The sequence below is a fragment of the Apostichopus japonicus genome, chromosome 7, assembly GCF_037975245.1.
Source record: "Apostichopus japonicus isolate 1M-3 chromosome 7, ASM3797524v1, whole genome shotgun sequence".
In the NCBI taxonomy this organism is placed as follows: Eukaryota; Metazoa; Echinodermata; class Holothuroidea; order Aspidochirotida; family Stichopodidae; genus Apostichopus; species Apostichopus japonicus.
In genome coordinates this window covers 26,697,976-26,713,799 of record NC_092567.1, presented here as the reverse complement: position 1 = coordinate 26,713,799, position 15,824 = coordinate 26,697,976, and the positions used below count along the sequence as shown (strand labels likewise).

At 38.0% G+C, this 15,824-nt stretch overlaps 1 protein-coding gene across 1 annotated transcript; it reads right to left on the bottom strand.

Moving 5' to 3' along the window:
• Positions 1–875: 875 nt before the first annotated feature.
• LOC139969937 (cathepsin D-like) lies at positions 876–15,426 on the bottom strand. Its single transcript, XM_071975358.1, has 9 exons — positions 15,109–15,426; positions 13,842–13,983; positions 9,845–9,968; positions 8,950–9,068; positions 7,611–7,810; positions 7,081–7,203; positions 5,857–6,007; positions 4,448–4,546; positions 876–3,394 (listed from the first exon to the last, which is right to left on the bottom strand). Exons 1-9 carry the CDS (start codon positions 15,162–15,164, stop codon positions 3,233–3,235), a joined length of 1,176 nt encoding a protein of 391 aa, XP_071831459.1. The 5' UTR covers positions 15,165–15,426; the 3' UTR covers positions 876–3,232.
• Between the last annotated feature and the right edge of the window lie 398 nt (positions 15,427–15,824).

Here is a 15,824-nt window from a genome sequence, read left to right as displayed (position 1 = left end):
ATTTTCGAAAATTCCCTAACCTACATTCTTCATCATACTTCATCATACTCGTGCAATTTTGACCCGTCTGTTAGGGTTTGAAGGAGGTTTTTCTATATCGGTTGTCCATAGATGATATTTTGTGCAACATTATGGGTATGTTTTGAAGTGAATTTATTCACGAGAATTGTGAATTTTCAAATTCTGAACAGTGGGGCTGACGGATATTGTGGGCCGCGATGAAGAATCACCTACAAAAGCAATGATCCACAGGATATGTGATGAAGTCGAACATGATGTGTGACTGGTGACAATCTTCAAAAAGGTTATAGATGAGAAAAAAAGTATTTGGAAGAAACTCGGTTCTCAGGCAAAAGTGTACACATGGTTCGTCAGTTTCAAGCCCGAGAAGTGCCATTTCCGGTGATCTGGGGGTACCAAAACCAGAAATTTGCTTGTACGCTGCGCGCCAACCAATGGTGGCGCTCCGCTTAGATAGTAATACGCGCCCCCGGGTTAGAAAATCCTGCATACGCCCCTGGTTAAATGCAGCTTTTCAAGGCCTGGGCAGTGTCATTTACTGCAATCTGGGAGGCAATATTTGCCAAAAAATTCTTGTGCACTTCGCGCCAACTTATGGTGGCGCTCCACTTAGATAGTGAGCCAGCAGTTATGACTTTTTATTTCATCAATGGCCTGCAACCCCCCCACTTCTGACAAGAAATCTCCGCCACTGATGTGGATAGTTATTGCGCTTGGGCAAGGACCTCCCGTGAGATCTTCTAAGGATGCGCCTACATGGGGATTTCTGGGGACAACATGCTCTTTAGCCCCCCCCCCACCCCCAACTCCTCACAGAAACATAAAGAATGCCAGAGATAAGAAGGAAAACAAAATTTTATTCATAACAAACTATATTTGATGATTAAAGAAGATAGAACATTACAAAACCTGTGAATACTTTAAATCAAAAACTTCTTAAGATTACCATTGCATACCAAAATCAAACAACAAAAGATGCTCATTTTTATGAAAGGGTTATCTTATACTAGATAGAAAATAGAATTAAAGTGAGTGAAGACTCGCGCACTGTTTAGGTAAAACAATTAAATGATATCGAACTGAACTCAACAATGTATTATTTTCAATGATTTTATCACATCAGGAGGCAGCCCATCTCCGAGCAGGAAGGGACCCACAATTGAGGGTAAAAATGGCAGCTCATCTTTAACCAGGGAGGGACCCACAATTGAGGGTATGACAGCCCATCTTTAACCAGGGAGGGACCCCATTGAGGGTATAAATGACAACACATCTTTAACCAGGGAGGGACCCATAATTGAGGGTACAAATGGCAGCCCATCTTTAACCAGGAAGGGACCCACAATTGAGGGTATAAATGGCAGCCCATCTTTAACCAGGGAGGGACCCACAATTAAGGGTATAAATGGCAGCCCATCTCCAACCAGGAAGGGACCCAAATTGAGGGTATAAATGGCAGCCCCATCTCCAACCAGCAATGGACCAACCTTTAAAGGTTGAGATAGCAGACTGTCTTTAGCCGTGGAAAGAGGGACAGCAATTACAGGTTAGCTGACAGCATTACCATAGTAGCCAAGTAGTGAAATGTTGAAATGTCCTACAGACCTTTTTCTTCAAACTTTTGGTAAGGGGGAGGGGTGGGGGAGAAAGGATTTTTAGTGCCCTACTGCATCGATGCATATATCTTTTACAAGTTTTGGGGGGAGGTAGGGGAAGGGGGAGCAGCCTCCTTCTCTTCTGCCCTGATCAACATCAGTAAAATAATTCCTGAGCAAAAGAAAACTGAAGAAATACAATGAATTTATATAAATTTGCACTAAAGTGAATCTAAAGAAAATCAACAATCCCAACACATAGGCGAAAGTAATTTATTCAATCTTGTCAAACATTTCTTTCAGTTTGTGAAAGAAAGGAATCCAACTTGAATGAATTTGATTACTTTAAATGAGAAATACGAAATTCAGTAGCAGCTAAGCTAACACCTCAGCATCAGTCAAACAGTAGGCTCCTCCTATCCCTCATAACAACAGACCCCCCCCACATGATAGACCATAGTCAGTCAGTCAGGCATTATAAGCTTGAACAATGAGTGGAAACAATCGCAATTAAAACAATGGATTACCCATAATTCCTAACAGGAAGTATCTATTATGACAAAAAGAGCCAAAAGTAAAGTGCTAAAAAAGTGTTTAGATGTTCAGAGAAACTTAGTTTAACGTTGAAAGAAAATGAAAGAATTCAGCAGGCCATTTCCACTTACTGGCTCAAAATTCATCAATAGGTAAGGTAATAATAGCTACTATGTTAAAGGTTCATTTTAAAAGCTATTGTTTCTAACCAAAAGTGGAAGAGGAATGCCTGCTTGAGTTTAATATATTTCTATCATCATCCCCCCCCCCCACTCGAAAGGCCAAGGACAATTTTCACAATACATAAATCTGTCCCGGTCACCCTCCATGAGATTTCACATTTCACATTCATTTTTGCCTAAGTAACACAAAATAGCAACAGTTTGCTTTGATTTCCACAAGATGGAGGTTAATATTCTTCCACAAATGAGTCCCAAAATAATTCAAATTAACAAAGCATCAAAAACTGCATTTTTTATTGCAAATGATACATTGTTACATCATCCGGGTTAGCAGTTAATGGGAGTGGTTTAAGGGGAGTGGTCTAAGGGGAGGGGTCTTATACTCTTAATTTTTGATAACAAACTACCATTTGAACTTACTAAATAAAGTTTTAAGTCTGAAATATTACTCAGCACCTCTAGCCATCCAACTATGATATAGTTCATTGAACATAACAAGCCTTTTAATGCTGTGAATTACGATTCTCTATGTATCAAGGTTGTACTCTTAATATCGAAATGCTTCTTTCAAAAGCTAATGTCTGTAACCACAAATGTATGTTTCCGACTTCAACTCTTTATTACAAGTACAAATACCTTCTGCTTACATGTACACAGTCTAAAGACGACCCGATAAGAGAAAAAAAACTCAACTTAGGGTGCTGCGAAATAAGCGTTTCACTACGAATTTCCATTAAAAGTTCTGAATGATAATCAATATTACTTACAAACCTGCACCAATAATACACTTCATTGTATATTCATTGAATAAGAAATTTAGAAATCTACTGCTTCATAAAAAAAATTAAGCTTGTTAATTAGTGGAGGAGAAAGTTTAAGGGATGTTTGTCTCTTAGTAATTTAGACCGCTGTCGCAAATCCTAGGCGGTCTTGGTCTCGGTCAAACACGGTGTAATAATCACGGATGAAGACGTCTCCAAGGATCCACAGAGGCCCGATCTCTGGGGGCAGATCAATGCCAAGGAACCCACTGATACAGATAGTTTCATTGGCCTCACTGACCTATGAATAAACAACAGTGAAAATCACAAACAAAATACAGAGAAATACTAAAAACACAGAAAGAACACATAGTTTGATTGACCTCAATAAAGTATAAAGCAACCAAATTAAACTAAAAGTCTCTATGTGTGTTTGTTGATGAATTTTGGAAAACAAACTTCCGAAGCAGTTTCAATATTTCTTATTATAAATGCACTCTGACCAGGTGGGTTTAATGGAGAAAAGCTGTCGCAATCGAAAGAATTTTATTTTCTGTTGCCCTTCTGGCGTGAATGATTTACCATAAAATCACTGCGACCGCCCATATCAGCATGTTCATTACACAAATGTAACCTATATATACTCATATCGTCCACTTTTTTTACCCAATCCCAAAAGGAATCGTCTGAAAACACCTGTTTATTCATTGCAATGGAAGGAAATGACACAATTTCGCAAGCTACATCAGTACGACCAAAAGAAAGATATGTACTATTCAAGAGAATGGACCTAACACAGGCTAGCACACAGGCCTAACGGTCGTAAACAAAACAGAGAGATTTGATTGGCGCATGATCTGTTCGGTGGGGCTTGCAAATTTTGATAATTTTGTAGAATCTACAGACTCGTTAAAAAATCTGGCGAACTTTATTCAACTGAAAATGTTATCCACAGCCAACTCGCTGGAAAAGTCGAAGTAAAAATTTGGCAAACACACATTATAATGAATAAACACAGATACAGAAAAAATACAACAAAATTGTGCAATTTTTGGCATGAACAATTAATTGTTGCTAAGTTTAGGATGAAATGCCCAATATAGTTTTAGTGTTAGGCTACTAAAAGCTGCCAATTTAAGACAGCATCTGTGAATAAATGGTTTATTAATTTAATATCCACATCCTGTTCTTCAAACATCACCACACCAAACTGAAATTGTGCATAATTAATATTAAAGTAATTCTACATCACTTTTGGATTTCGAGAATTATCTATCATAATTGACTGAGAAAAGATAAAGCCATTTTCTCGTCTTAAAACACCTGTCATATTCATATCGATTAACTGACATACCTTCAACACGTAATCATCAGGTTTCAATGTGAAGTCATGGCCGTTGAGCTGGAAGCTTATATCAGGCAGAGATGGAATTGTGTTGCAAAGAATTATGGCCTATAACGAGACGATAAAACACAATTAACTTAGAGATAAGTTACTCAGGCTGCAGGCTGCAGGCTGAGCGTTCAACTTGAAACAGATATTTTCTGAAAGCAGGAAGTATGTTGCAAGGATAGGGATTCATCTTGGGGTGGGGTTGTAGGCGGTTGGGGGAGGGGGTGGTGGCAGGATTCATCTTGGGGTGGGATTTTAGGCAGTTGGGGAGGGGGTGGTGGCAGGATTCATCTTGGGGTGGGGTTGTAGGTGGTTGGGGAGGGGGAGGGGGTGGTGGCATTCAGTTTAAGGTCACCTGGTAACAAGCTACTGTTTTTAATTAAAAAAAAAGTCAACAGTTCTTTCACATGTAAATTCAATTTAATAATGGTCTCAGGTCCAGAGTTTAGGCCATATTGTTAAAACATTGTAAATTCAATTTTGATGCTTCTGTCAAAATTTGTTTCTATTTTTAGCCTTTTGTTGATTTCCTTCTCCATTCGCAAAACAACGATTGAATCCAGCAAAAACTCAAATTCTGACAAAACATTGAAGGAGGTCTCAAATTCTGACATAGCAAACAACAACTTCTCAAAACATTCAAGGAGGTCTCAAATTCTAACATAGCAAACAACAACTTCTCAAAACATTCAAGGAGGTCTCAAATTCTGACATAGCAAACAACAACTTCTCAAAACATTCAAGGAGGTCTCAAATTCTGACATAGCAAACAACAACTTCTCAAAACATTCAAGGAGGTCTCAAATTCTGACATAGCAAACAACAACTTCTCAAAACATTCAAGGAGGTCTCAAATTCTAACATAGCAAACAACAACTTCTCAAAACATTGAAGGAGGTCTCAAATTCTGACATAGCAAACAACAACTTCTCAAAACATTCAAGGAGGTCTCAAATTCTGACATAGCAAACAACAACTTCTCAAAACATTGAAGGAGGTCTCAAATTCTGACATAGCAAACAACAACATCTCAAAACATTGAAGGAGGTCTCAAATTCTGACATAGCAAACAACAACTTCTCAAAACATTGAAAGAGGTCTCAAATTCTGACATAGCAAACAACAACTTCTCAAAACATTGAAGGAGGTCTCAAATTCTGACATAGCAAACAACAACTTCTCAAAACATTGAAAGAGGTCTCAAATTCTGACATAGCAAACAACAACTTCTCAAAACATTGCAGGTGGTTTTGAATTACTTCACCTGGCCTGATAAAGACAATTTTGTGGTAAGTAAAATATAAGCCGTGCCTACAAAAATCCTTTGAAATAAAAGAGAAAACAAAAAACTGGAATAGTGATGAATTTACCTCTCCCTTGATCAGTGGTATGGCACCAATCTTTTTATTGAGGTCGTTGATGTCAGCTGTCGGTCCAGCAATGAGAGAAGTGCCTGTATCACAGATGGCTGAACAGTTCTTCCCTGTGCAATACCCCGCATCTTTACCACCGATACTCACTCTGCGAGAGAAATTAAAAGCAAGATATGAGCAAAATATGTAACTATCGAAATATTAGTCGTCTCTGTGTATCAGCTTTACATTGTTAGTAAACTGATTGCACTTCTTCAGTCTGGGGAAAAAATAGATCATTGAAATAACGGACTAGTTTTTACTTGAATGACTGACCAGTTGCTCGGGTATATAGTTTATCACGGTAACGTAATGTAACAGACAAATTGTAACCAGTTTGTCAAGAGAACACAATGTTGAGGTCTATGCAACTTTACACAGCCTCACTTATACTAACATGTCATTCTGTTTGTATATTATGGTATATTCAGCATAACTTTTCCAAAGAAAATACTGAATTGTTACTCCAATCCTTTCCTTTTATTTACTAAGATGGGAAATGTTGCAGTAAAGAGTCAACTGTTTGGAGAAGCTACAGCTGAGCCTGGACTTAGCTGGATTATGGCACAATTTGATGGTATTCTTGGCATGGGATATCCTACCATATCAGTGGATGGAGTAATACCACCAGATGGATATATTATTATCTGGTGTTTACAAGCTCACTCAATGCATTCTTGTACCAGGTAAAACAGTTTTTAATTAATATCTGTTTGCTTACAAAGCGATTATTATATTCACTCAATTCAAATTGAATTAATATCACTGTAATCACAAATATAATCACTTGTATTGTGAGGAGTTTTGTGGTCAAATAAAACAGGCAACAGACTTGCGATGTAGGAGTTGCAGGTTCCAGTCCTGGCCAGATCATTAGATTGTGTTCTTGGGCAAGGCACTTCATCTCCATTGCCTCTCTTCACCCAGGTGTATAAGATCTGCGAAGGTACTTGTTTACAGTTCACCAGAAGCCCACTCCCCCTCCCCACCTCTTAATGTATGGCACAAACGGTGTGATACCACATTCAAAACTTCACCACTAGCCGTTAACATACATGAAAGGAGATTTCAAGGAAACTATTAGAAGGGTGTGGAAGACCTAAAGTCAAAAGTTTACTAATGATTCACAAGTTTCATGCAACAGGAAGAAATATGTGTAAAACCAATTTGTTGATTACTGACTTGTCCATGGCAAACTGCCAGTAGCCTTTCTTTGAAACTTTGACATATGTGAAGTTTCCTGTGTAGTACTTGCTGTCAGTTCCACCCAATAAAAGTTCTCCACCTACTGCTGCTGATGGATCCCTGAAAAGAAAAGAATCATGAAATAGTTATAAAGAAGATCAAAAGAATAGTTAAAAAGAAGAAAAAGTTACTTTCTTCTACAGTGTGACTTCTTTCTTCTGAAAAATGCTTCTTGGTTTAGAATTCCTTCCTGACCTGAGATTCTTCACATCTACAAAGCACTGAAGTTTTACTTTTCAATGTTGTTTCAAACATCCACATTTCTTTAGGCTCAAGTCCTTGGCTTACTGCGTGCTATATACATGTACCAGTCTCACCAAATGATTTCTGCCATCTGTTAGTGGGTACTTTTGCCGGATGAACGAATTGCGTGTAACACATCTTGGATGTCGAAGATTAAAACCCTTTCAAAGAAATAAATCACATGATCTACAGAAAAATGTAACCTCTTAAGGTTAAGGACTTACTTGCTCAGGTAAACAGAAAAGATGTTATTAGAGATGAGCTTTTGGTTCATGATATTATCGAATGGTGGTATTACTCCATCCACTGATATGGTAGGATATCCCATGCCAAGAATACCATCAAATTGTGCCATAATCCAGCTAAGTCCAGGCTCAGCTGTAGCTTCTCCAAACAGTTGACTCTTTACGGCAACATTTCCCATCTTAGTAAATGAAAGGAAAGGATTGGAGTAACAATTCAGTATATTCTTTGGAAAAGTTACGCTGAATATACCATAATATGCAAACAGAATGACATGTTAGTATAAGTGAGGCTGTGTAAGGTTGCATAGACCTCAACATTTTGTTCTCTTGACAAACTGGGTACAATTTGTATGTAACATTACGCTACCGTGATAAACTATATACCCCAGCAACTGGTCAGTCATTCAAGTAAAAACTAGTCTGTTATTCCAAGACCTAAATAAGGTATATTTTCCCAGACTGAAACAGTGCAATCACTTTACTCACAATTATATCAATAGCACCAAGGGTCAACAGTTCCATAAGATGCAAGGTTAAAATAATGAAATAATAGCCTAATAAAATAATTGGCATCAGTCTGACCAATCAGGTGTTGTTTCATTGTCCATTTACGGACAGTTTCTGTTCAACGGTGTGTACTAAATCTGGCATCAAAAGTTGCTTTGTCTGAGCTTGTTAGCTGTCTAGCATAAAAGTTGTCAAGCTTTGTTGCAAAATGAAAGCGTGCATGTACGTAATGTGGAGAGATTGCATAGGCTGCTGTACACACATACCACAATAAGCAATACATTTGAACATGTACGCATGTAATGTGGAGAGATTGCATAGGCTGCTGTACACACATACCACAATAAGCAATACATTTGAACATGTACGCATGTAATGTGGAGAGATTGCATAGGCTGCTGTACACACATACCACAGTAAGCAATACATTTAAACATGTACCATGTAATGTGGAGAGATTGCATAGGCTGCTGTACACACATACCACAATAAGCAATACATTTGAACAACCCTTGTCAGGCAGGATTTCCGTAGTAACGTATTGTCATCAAACTTTTACAAATTTAAACACTCTAAGATTGATACCTAGAAGGAAAGATTTATTCAAACTAATTGCTGATAATATTTCCGGAAATAAAATAAACACAAAACACAGACTCAAAAGATCAGACAACTTATCTCATCAACACAAGATGGCATTCTGAGAAGTCACCAAGGTGTAACTCACATACAGACATACCGACAGTAAGACAGACAAACAAATAATATTCACAGAAACAGTGCTCTACTGCCCTCTAAGAGTCTAACTCACCACAAGTGTGTCATAGCTCAGAAAACCAGCACAGTTACCTGACCCATATGGAATAGCGAATGCGGTGTCGTTAGCCACATAAGTCGACGAGACAGAGTGATCATATTTTTTGTGAAGCTCTGTTCAGAAAGTGGTATGGATAAAAAGATGAAGAATAAACCAAAAATCACAAACATGATCTGAGAACTGAAAGTAATTAAAAACAGATATTGGTCAGATGCGAAGGAGTGACAAAGACAAGTCTTGATGTTGATTGTATTCTAGTAAACATGGCACAGATGCTGTGTAGGAAACTGACGGCACTCTGCTAGAACTAGATATATTAAAGCAACTTTTTATTTCAATCAAATCCACATTCACATTCGGCCGAGGTCATGTATACAAATTCCTTTCATTTGCTTTCTTTTTTCTCTACTGGAGCATTTGAAACAAAATATATTCATGTCACGAGATCACTAGACAGCAAAGATATGGTATCGTAATTCCAGATCCTCAATGTTTGCAATGAGGACATTTCATGATAAAACGATAGAGATGGAGGCAGACTGGAATTGGCCAGTCAGGAGGGTCATGGCAGTGCTAAAAGGGTAATCCCAACACCGATGATATGTAGAGTTAGAATGCAAAGTGTTTTGAGGAGACAGGTAAGCTGTACTTAACAAATATCAACAAATAACACAACTCACTAAAAATAACAAACTGGCCTGACAAAAGGGATTCTAGGGAGAGGGAGGCAGGTGCTACAACCTTGGGATTCGGAGTCACTGGGGGGGGGGGCGGAGAAACATGGGATAAAGAATAATGAATTCTCGTGATCATAATATACTGTACGTAGCGGTCAAAAGCTCAAAACAAGGCCTGATGGCATATCTGTCCCTGAGTGTAAGATACTTACTGCAAGCTATATCCTTCCAGGAACAAGTACTGGATGGCACCCAAAGGTTGGAACTTCCTGTATCAAAAACCACAACAAAGTCCTGGGGAGGAGTACCGAGGGTAATGGGACCATAGTATTGAGCCTGCACAACATAACAAAGAAAGAAAGGAAAAGATCACCAGAGATTATATCATATATCATTTTAAGTGATAAATGCGTTTCAGCTCTAAATATATTCCTTCTTCGTTGCAACAAAATAAATGTCGTGAAGCTTCTTTTTGTTTTTTGGCTCTTCATAAATCAATTTACAACAAGGGGAGGTCTTTGATGTTGTCATGGTAACTAATGATCTTCCATTGTATACCTTAGTCTATTACTGTACTTGTTATTACATCCTTATTGATATGATACATTCTCCATGTTTACTACTCATTTGTGAATCATGTACTCTGCACTCAAGACTATCAAATTTAATTTCTTTGTGAGAATGTTGTCATCCTCTATGGGTACACGGTTGTGTACATTATAAAGATAAAGACAATTTAAACTCATGTGCCTTGATGAATGTGACCTATGTACTATATCACTGCCAGAATACATGGTGTTGTGTCAAAAACTGTCATCAAATTACGCATAAATTTGTCATTAGTAATAACTGATGTTTTTATATCAGTTAGCTACATACAGTATATCATACTAGATAAATTAATCCGTAAGTTAATCCAGTGTGCAAGGTACATGGCTTAATAGGGACATAGGAAACAAAAGAAAATTGATATAAAAAGTCAAAACTTTGAGAAAAAAATTCATCATTTTGAGATTAAAAGTCAAAATTTTTAGATTTGGGGACCCTTCCCCCCCCCCCCCCCCATGTCTCACCGTAACAAGGTACTTGACAAAAAACAGTGCTACTAATACTGTAGGTCTACAGTATAAATCAAATATAAAGAATCAGTGTTTTATTGTACATGATTAGATCTAGTGAAGATACTGTACTGTACCTAAAGATAAGCTATGGATTGAACGCAATAAAAATGAGAACAAAACGCAGGAAGACTGACAGCATTTTTACAATCAAATATACTGCAAATATTTATGACCGTTTCAAGCTGTACTTTACACGTAAGTACCGAGTCATGGGATTTATTTTATTATAGTAGTTGATTTAGAGGGGCTATATACAGTATAGTGTATAGAACATTGCTAGAGCTTAAAGGGTGTGAAGGCTCGCGCACAAAGAAACGTCTCATTCCGGTAATCTGACCTAGTTTCGAATGAGGTGTAACAGAAGTGTTAGACACCACCATTGATCCCAGAAAATACACACACAGCTTGCTACCGTCGGTAATTAGACAGTTAGTGTACAGTCAATACATACAGTACAGCTACAGTCAATACCCACAACACAGTGTACAAAGCAGTGATGGACATCTCAGGTCTAGATAAAAGATAACAAGGTATCAAGTTCCATTACTGTCTGCATTTTGTAGCACTGACAAGAAGAAAACTGCACTTGCAAGCAACGAAAAGTTAACTTTTTCAGAGCGCGAGGCGAGTCTTCAATACCTCTAAAAGGAGGCTTCAAAGGACACAATGCAAAAAATTGCAATTACACTTGAAACAGTTCTGTGGTAATTCTGTGACAAATGACTTCAATGCTATTCTTAACCTATATGAGAAGACAATTTGATACAAATATTATATATTGACACAAGTTGAGTAAATTGTAGTCTTCTTGTAGCCAAGTGTCATTTTATGATCACTGTATGTATATACAGTAACTGTCCCTTTAAAGAAATACTGTTAACTTGTGATGATTATATTACTGTATCTGTTTACTTAATGATGGCTTACTGCAGTAACATGCTGTAAATTTCAGGTACCAGACTACACACAGTTACTTCATAGCACAGGTTGGCTACCCTTCTGTAACCTGCAAGGTTTTCAAGGCTCTATTTATCTTGCCCACAGAATCCTATACCAAGGGAAAATGTAATATTTGGGGGAGTTTGCATGCATGCACAGTATCCAGAGGACGAACATTGTGATAGCAAATTCGAACATTTTACAGATGGACAAAAGGCATACATAAAACTTTCTTAAATTTGATTGGCCATGTAATGTAACATTTCCATTTATGTCACAGCAGTACAGTTAAGTGTACCTGATCCTAACCTGTTGTAGCCAAGGATTTGATTGGTACAAACTTATGCTATGTACAATTGTACAGTGTAATCTTGATCACACATTTTATTATCACACATTCTATTGTGGTAGGCCTATAGCTTTTAGCAGACATACTGTGCTGTTTCCATTAGCTGTCATAAGATTGGTTTCGGTACTGTTCCGTTATAGAGAATATAATTTATACTGTATATTAACTGTATCCCAAGCAATGTAAAGATTCTAATCTGTTTTGATACTGAACTGCAGCATTTTCTGTACGGTAGGCTGGTAGCATTTGACTTTTGATGAGAGCACTCTTTAGCAGGGAATCAGTCGTTAGCAGGGAATCAGTCGTTAGCAGGGAATCAGTCGTTAGCAGGGAATCAGTTGTAGCAGGGAATCAGTCGTTAGCAGGGAATCAGTCGTTAGCAGGGAATCAGTCGTTAGCAGGGAATCAGTCGTTAGCAGGGAATCAGTTATCTAGAATCGCATTGCAAAATCCTATGCAAACTGGCGAACTGCTACAAGTGTAAAGATGAATACAGTACTTAGCAGTTTATTATTTAGTTTACACAGGAACTACATAGTATTTACTAAGAGAGAAAATTCAGAGACTTCAAAACTGCTACACAAACTTTGAATACTAGACTATTCTGTGGTTTGTACTAAGTATTGGCACGTCATATCATAAATAATATTTTATCTCTTGTTATTGCCTGTCTGCCTTGAAGGAAGATGATATTACTGCACATACTGTTTATGTCAACACAATGTAAATCAGCTATACACGTATGTAAAGTATGTACGTGTGTACATTTATTAATACAAAACTCAGTGGCGGAGCGTCCATACAGTCAGGGGGGGCGGATGCCCCCCCTGACAGACTCAAATGGACTGCTGGCGCCCTTTTCAGCTATTTACCACTTTTTACTTATTCGCGATTATTGACTTTTTTATTGCGCTCTCATCTACCTATTGACATTTGTCACATTTTGTTGGCGATGACACCTTTTTATTCTTCGTTTATCTGCAAATTAGCAAGGCCCGGAAAGGGTCATTTTCCGGCGATCTAGGGAGTATCTTTGCTCAAAAATTTCTGTACGCTCCGCGCCAACCTGTGGTGGTGCTCCGCTTAGATAAAGTCGAAAGCACCCATACAGATCATTCTCGCCCCTCTGACCAATACCCCTAGCTCCGCCACTGACAAAACTATACAGTTTTGGGATACAGACCAACTTCCTTGTGTTGCAATGATATTATGAAAGAGAAACTATGTATGCTGAGTAAAACATTACCTGTTTATACTTGATGAACAATAATATCATTTCTTGGTAACTGACTGAGTACATGACTGCATGATATAAGATTATTCACAGCACAATGACCGACAAGCAGAATACATTGCATTTTACATCTCTGCATTTTAATTACCTTTAAAAACCCATAGTCTACATGCACACATGTATAACAATGTATACACTACTGTACCTGTAGGTTCTTTGGCTATTTGCACTTCTAGCAGTTGCTTAAAGTTTGTGTTTTCTTTGTTATTCAACATATGTGTATCCTTGAACTCAACCAACTTTGCACTAACTGATAGAGAGATAGATCTGTTTCAGTATGGAACAATACATATAGTGCAAATAAGTTGAAGGTTTACAGTCTTGTTCAATGTAATGTATTGAGATACATGTCATTGACATTGTGACCAACTTCATGGATACCTACAGTATTTAACCATTTCGTTCTACAAGGCATCAAAGGTTTTCTTTAAATGAATTAACCTCTGCATGTAACATAGCATTTAAGAATCACTAAACAATAGATAGTAAACAGTTTGAAACCTTACATCCAAATAATCTTTCAAGATTACAGGAGATCCATTGACTTCTTTGACCTGCAGGCCACTTCCAATGGCTTCAAGGTCACTCTTGGATGACCTGGTTCGGATCAACCTCTGACGGGCACTCTCGACTTTAAACAACGGAATTCTGAAGGAAAAGCCATGATATTTATGATAAAGAAATTCATTAGTGTAATAAGATAGTAGGGGGAAGGGAAAACAGGAAAATTAGGGGGAAAGATTGGGGAGGAAAGGGCAGTGGGGAAAAGGAAAGAAGAGGGGCTAAGGGGTGGAAGCAAAGAACAGCTACAGGAGGTTTAATTATTACAAAGCACATGTTGTGGTACAGTATAACAGCTTTGACCGAGTCTGCTCAGCCTGTTGACTACAAGAAGAGCCCAGCATTACCTGGTGCTTCCATTGGATTCTTCACGACATAACATTGCTAACTGTCCGAGTAGCATAAAGTTCTTATCATTGTAGTTGACCAACCTTTGTACCAAACAGGTACCTCCTGGGATATTCCCAGGTAAAATTCAAATCTGAATTATTACATACGTTAGTGAAGTCAGACTCACTTTCTCCAAATGTCTCCAATTCCATGCCCATAGCATTAGTGCAAATCATATAAGCTACACTAAATTGCCCACAAATTGGTACAGGAATTCCTAAACTAAACTCAGGCCTAAAATTTTTGCTTCTTCAATCTGAATCAGAACAGCAAACAAGTTAAAGGGTGTGAAGACTCACGCACAAAGAAACATCACATGCCGGTATTTTGGCCACATCAATCCCAGAAAATACACACACAACTTGCTACCGTCAGTAATTAGACACTAGTGTACAGTCAAAACATACAGCTACGGTCAATACCCACAACACACTGCACAGTGTACATAGCAGCGATGGACATCTCAGTTCTAGATAAAAGATATTAAGGTATCACGTTTCATTACTGTCTGCATTTGTAGCGACAAGAAGAAAACTGTACTTGCAAGCAATGGAAAGTTAACTTTTCAGAGCGTGGCAAGAGGTTTGGGGCGAGTCTTCAATGCCTAAAACTCAGGTTATCAGAGGTGCAGACCTAGTAAGTAGTATGTGTATAAAAATAGCAATTTTATGACTAAGGCTAGTAATAGTAATAATCAATCAAACAGCCTACGGCTAAAGACAGCGGGTCTAACTAAATTGCAGTATCTTATGTGTACAAGGCCTATACTGGAAGTTATAGTACTGACTTCTTGTTTCTTTAAGAATAGGCTGCCATACAAACCTTTGCAATGCGCTTGCTATGGGAAGCAAGAGTCCAACAAGAATGAGAACCTTCATTTTTAAAGTTAAAGCTACACGACGATTAATACTTGAATACTATGTGTAGTCGGATCAGCCGTTCAAAGAAATGTCTTTAAACTGTTCCAATACTCTTTCAGTCTTTGCTTGATTTAGTCAGTCAAATTTTGTACAAGTAGGCATATAGCTTGGAACATATCACCTGAACGAGCAAATCACAGTGAAGTTCTCACGAGCGTGCAGATTGTGGTAAGTTTCTTTGTCACTGTGTTATTGTTCGCACAAATAGCATTGTTACGTATTTACTGATGATCAAACATCATGTGAGTGTTATTATAAACTGGATATAGTATCGAGCCCTTTATGTACAAAACAACATATGTTCGAACGAGCTATGCGCAATATATAGTGTCCACACAAAAACGCTATTTTACACGGTAGAGCTGAGCTGTTGTGCCGAAATTTCACTTACTTTGGGAGTTTGTTAATTTGACGCGGAAGCTATACAATCAGCCCAACCTAGACCGTCACAGCGAGGTGAATGATTCATTTACCTCGATGGACCGTCATATGATTGGTGGCATCTAGGTGTTATTGTTACCGTGTGAAGATAGCGTCATTCAAGATAGTCATGTAAGTATTTTCGAGGGTAAGTATATAGGTCATTTTGAGAGGGTAGCTCGTATGGCAAGCCGTTTT

What these genes read in the sequence shown, in the direction of transcription:
- LOC139969937 (XM_071975358.1), bottom strand. Translation starts at nt 15,164, where the DNA reads ATGAAGGTTCTCATTCTTGTTGGACTCTTGCTTCCCATAGCAAGCGCA. An exon ending in ATAGCAAGCGCATTGCAAAG is followed by an intron (nt 13,984 to 15,108) that starts GTTTGTATGGCA and finishes CTTTTCCTTCAG; the next exon opens with AATTCCGTTGTTTAAAGTCG. An exon ending in TGGCAGTTTGCCATGGACAA is followed by an intron (nt 6,008 to 7,080) that starts GTCAGTAATCAA and finishes TTTCTCTCGCAG; the next exon opens with AGTGAGTATCGGTGGTAAAG.